The sequence below is a fragment of the Octopus bimaculoides genome, chromosome 14 (assembly GCF_001194135.2).
Source record: "Octopus bimaculoides isolate UCB-OBI-ISO-001 chromosome 14, ASM119413v2, whole genome shotgun sequence".
Classification (NCBI taxonomy): Eukaryota; Metazoa; Mollusca; class Cephalopoda; order Octopoda; family Octopodidae; genus Octopus; species Octopus bimaculoides.
The window spans coordinates 13,820,401-13,824,101 of record NC_068994.1 but is presented as its reverse complement, the minus strand read 5'-3'; the positions used below and the strand labels follow the sequence as shown (position 1 = coordinate 13,824,101).

The window sequence follows — 3,701 nt, the reverse complement described above, 5'->3', positions numbered from 1 at the left end:
ACACACACACACACACACACACACACACACACACACACACACACACACATATATATATATATAGGGTAAAGGTTAAAGATCCCCTTTGGTCATAAATGACTATGGGATTACATCTAGAAAATTACTCTCCGAAGCACAAGTCCGAACAAGGTTGTTGATGGAAGACCAGCGGTCGCCCAAGCATACCAGCCTCCTCTCTCCTTGCCACCGATGTTATACAAGGGAAAGGCAAAGGCCGATACAGCTTGGCACCAGTGATGTCGCAACGCATTTCTACAGCTAAGTGAACTGGAAGAACGGGAAATAAAGTGTCTTGCCCAAGAACATAACACGTTGCCCAGTCCAGAAATCGAATTCACAATCTCATGACACTCTAACCACTGAGCCATTCGCAATATATATAGAAAGAGACAGTTGCCCAAGGTGCCGCGCAGAGTGAGGAAGTGAACCTGAAACCATGTGGTTACAAAGCGAGGCATGCCTAATTAACTTGATTACGTTAGAGCTAAACGTTTAGATTATTTACAAGCATCCGGTAACTGGTTGGCACCAACATTAGCTTCAGTTTTCTTTGAGGCTTATTAACATTACTCAAAACCACCCGCCTCGCGAAACACTCGATACAGTAGCCTAACCTTCCTAGCCTCACCCTTAGCAGTGGCAATGTCTTATTGTTACCGTCATAAAGTATGTCCTCAGTTTTTTTTTTTTACCCTATTCCCATCCTTCATCCGTCTTCCAAGCTCATCCCTGTGGTTTAAAATCACAAAAGTGATATAACATTTAATTTGAACAAGTGCAAGGTTAGGTTGCTTGTTAAAAGCATTTGATAGGGCGAGCGTACTAATGTATGTATGTATGTATGTATGTATGTGAGACCGTGTGTATGGATGTGTTTAAATGCAAGCGTGTATGTTTATATATGTTTGCATGTGTGTGTTGTATATATGTGTTGTGTATGCATATATATATGTGTGTGTATGTGTTTGTATATATATATATATATATATATATATATATATATATATATATATATATATATATATATATATATATATATATATATATATATATGAGTGTGTGTGGATGCATGTATGTGTATAAATACATATGTCTACATGCATACACACATACAAACATACTTGCATTCATACACACATATTCAGGCACGAATGAAATTCATTATATTCACACATAGGTATATAGATACACACACACACACACACACACACACACACACACACACACACACGCACGCACACACACATTTATACAAACGTGCGGCGGATCCCCGAAGAAAAGGTGAGGCTAAGAAAACAAATTGCAATCCTCAAGTGGAAATGATGCCATTTCTAAGAGAAACATAAAATATTCGTGATGTTTGGTTTAGGGACTTTAAACGGATGTGAATACAACATGCCTTACTGCATATCGCGCTTGCGCATTGGTGTGTGCGTGCGAGTGTCGGTGTACGTTTCTCTGTTCGTATACGTATGACTATTTCTATGCATATACTCTTTACTCTTTTACTTGTTTCAGTCATTTGACTGCGGCCATGCTGGATCAGCGCCTTTAGTCGAGCAAATCGACCCCAGGACTTATTCTTTGGAAGCCTAGTACTTATTCTATCGGTCACTTTTGCCGAACCGCTAAGTGACTGGGACGAAAACACACCAGCATTGGTTGTCAAGCAATGCTAGGGGGACAAACACACACGCACACACACACACATATACATATATACGACGGGCTTCTTTCAGTTTCCATCTACCAAATCCACTCACAAGGCTTTAGTCGGCCCGAGGCGATAGTAGAAGGTACTTGCCCAAGATGCCACGCAGTGGGACTGAACCCGGGACCATGTGGTTGGTAAGCAAGCTACTTACCACACAGCCACTCCTGCGGCTATCTATGTACATATTGTATGAATTTATATATGAATGTTTGAATGTAAGAAAATTATGAACTGTGTCTATGTTATTGTAAATATTGGTGTCAGATTTTGGCACAAGGCCAGTAATTTGGGGTTAAGGGACAAGTCAAATTTATGGACCCCAGTACTCTACTGAAATTTATTTTTTCGACCCCGATAGGATGAAAGAAAATGTCATCTCCGGCGGAATTTTGAACACAAAAGATAAAGACAGACGGAATGCCGCCAAGCATTTTGTCCGGCGTGCAAACAGTTCTGCTTGCCGCCATTATGTATAATATATAATGTGAGTTCAGTTGATCCGATCAACGGAACAGCCTGCTCGTGAAATTAACGTGCAAGTGACTGAGCCAACTCCATAGACATGCGTACCCTTAACGTAGTTCTCGGGGAGGTTTAGCCTGACACAATGGGACAAGGCTGGCTGGCCCTTTGAATTACATTTTTTGCCAGCTGAGTGGACTGAAGCAATGTGAAATAAAGTGTCTTGCTGACGACAGTGGTGATTGTGGTGGTGGTGGTGGTGATGATGATGATGATGACGACGATGATGATGATAGTGATGATGATGATAGGTAATGATGACGATGATGACAATGCTGCTGCTGCTTCTGATGATGATGATGATGATGAAAATGATGGTGTTGGTGTTTGTGTTGGTGGAAGAGGTGGTGGTGATGATGACGATGACGATGATGATGATGACGGTGATGATGATGATGATGACGACGATGACGATAGTGAAAATGATCCTGATGAAGGTGAAGACGACGACCAGCTACCACCACCACCACCACCACCACCACCACCACAGATTGTAGTAATTACATAATAAAAGAGAGAAAAACCGCCCCCAAAAACTAAATGTAACTCACAGAATTTCCATGTCACCAAGTCCACGTATTGACATCTCTGTGACACATTTGATGCGGTTGTTGTCCAGTTGCCTAGAAAAGAAAAAAAAGACAAAACAAAGATCAAAAACAAATTGAGATTACGGCGAAAGTGGTGTCCACCACAGTGGATGAAAGGATTAAAGACATATATACTTGCCTCTTCGTCCAAGCCCTCGTCAACTGGTTTTTAAAAAATTTCCACTTGGAAAAGAAAATGAGGGTTGACAGTAAAAATGGTGGGAAAGTGTAGCTGCAATGGCCCGAGTGCTATACACATATAGCAGTGATTCTCAACCAGGGTCCGTATGATCCCTTGTGTTCCATATAAGTTGGTTTTGTGGGTACGCGCAAGCAAAATAGTAAATTGGAAATCTACAGTAGTATTTTAAGGGTCTATGAAGAGATTTTATAGTTGATATATATACGTATTGCGAGAAACAACTAATTTTTTTACTCTAATGTTTTGCACAATTGAACATGTTTCTGGCCACTGAAACATGTTCTCTCAGAGAATTCTATTGTGAACCCACACAAGTGAATGATTGAAAAACAAAACAAGAATTTTGAAAGAAGTATCTATGAAATTGTGGAGGTGCGTGGCTTAGTGGTTAGGGTGTAGGTATCATGATCGTAAGATTGTGGTTTCGATTCCTGGACCGGGCGACGCGTTGTGTTCTTGAGCAAAACACTTCATTCCACGTTGCTCCAGTCCACTCAGCTGGCAAAAATGAGTAACGCTTCGATGGACTGGCGTCCCGTCCAGCTGGGGACCACATACGCCATAGAAACCGGGAAACCGGGCTCATGTGCCTGGCTAGGCTTTAAAAGGGCGCATTTATTTATTTTTTTATCAATGAAATTAGCAATTAAAC

The 3,701-nt window shown here is 41.1% G+C and overlaps 1 protein-coding gene across 1 annotated transcript in view; it reads right to left on the bottom strand.

Annotated features, from left to right (window-relative positions):
* The window catches only part of LOC106880782 (protein slit), a 108,936-nt gene that overhangs the window by 99,208 nt on the left and 6,027 nt on the right, over window positions 1-3,701 (bottom strand). Inside the window, exon 2 of the mRNA XM_014930899.2 lies at window positions 2,809-2,880. Within this exon, the coding sequence (XP_014786385.1) occupies window positions 2,809-2,880 (72 nt within the window). The remainder of the gene's footprint in view (window positions 1-2,808; window positions 2,881-3,701) is intronic.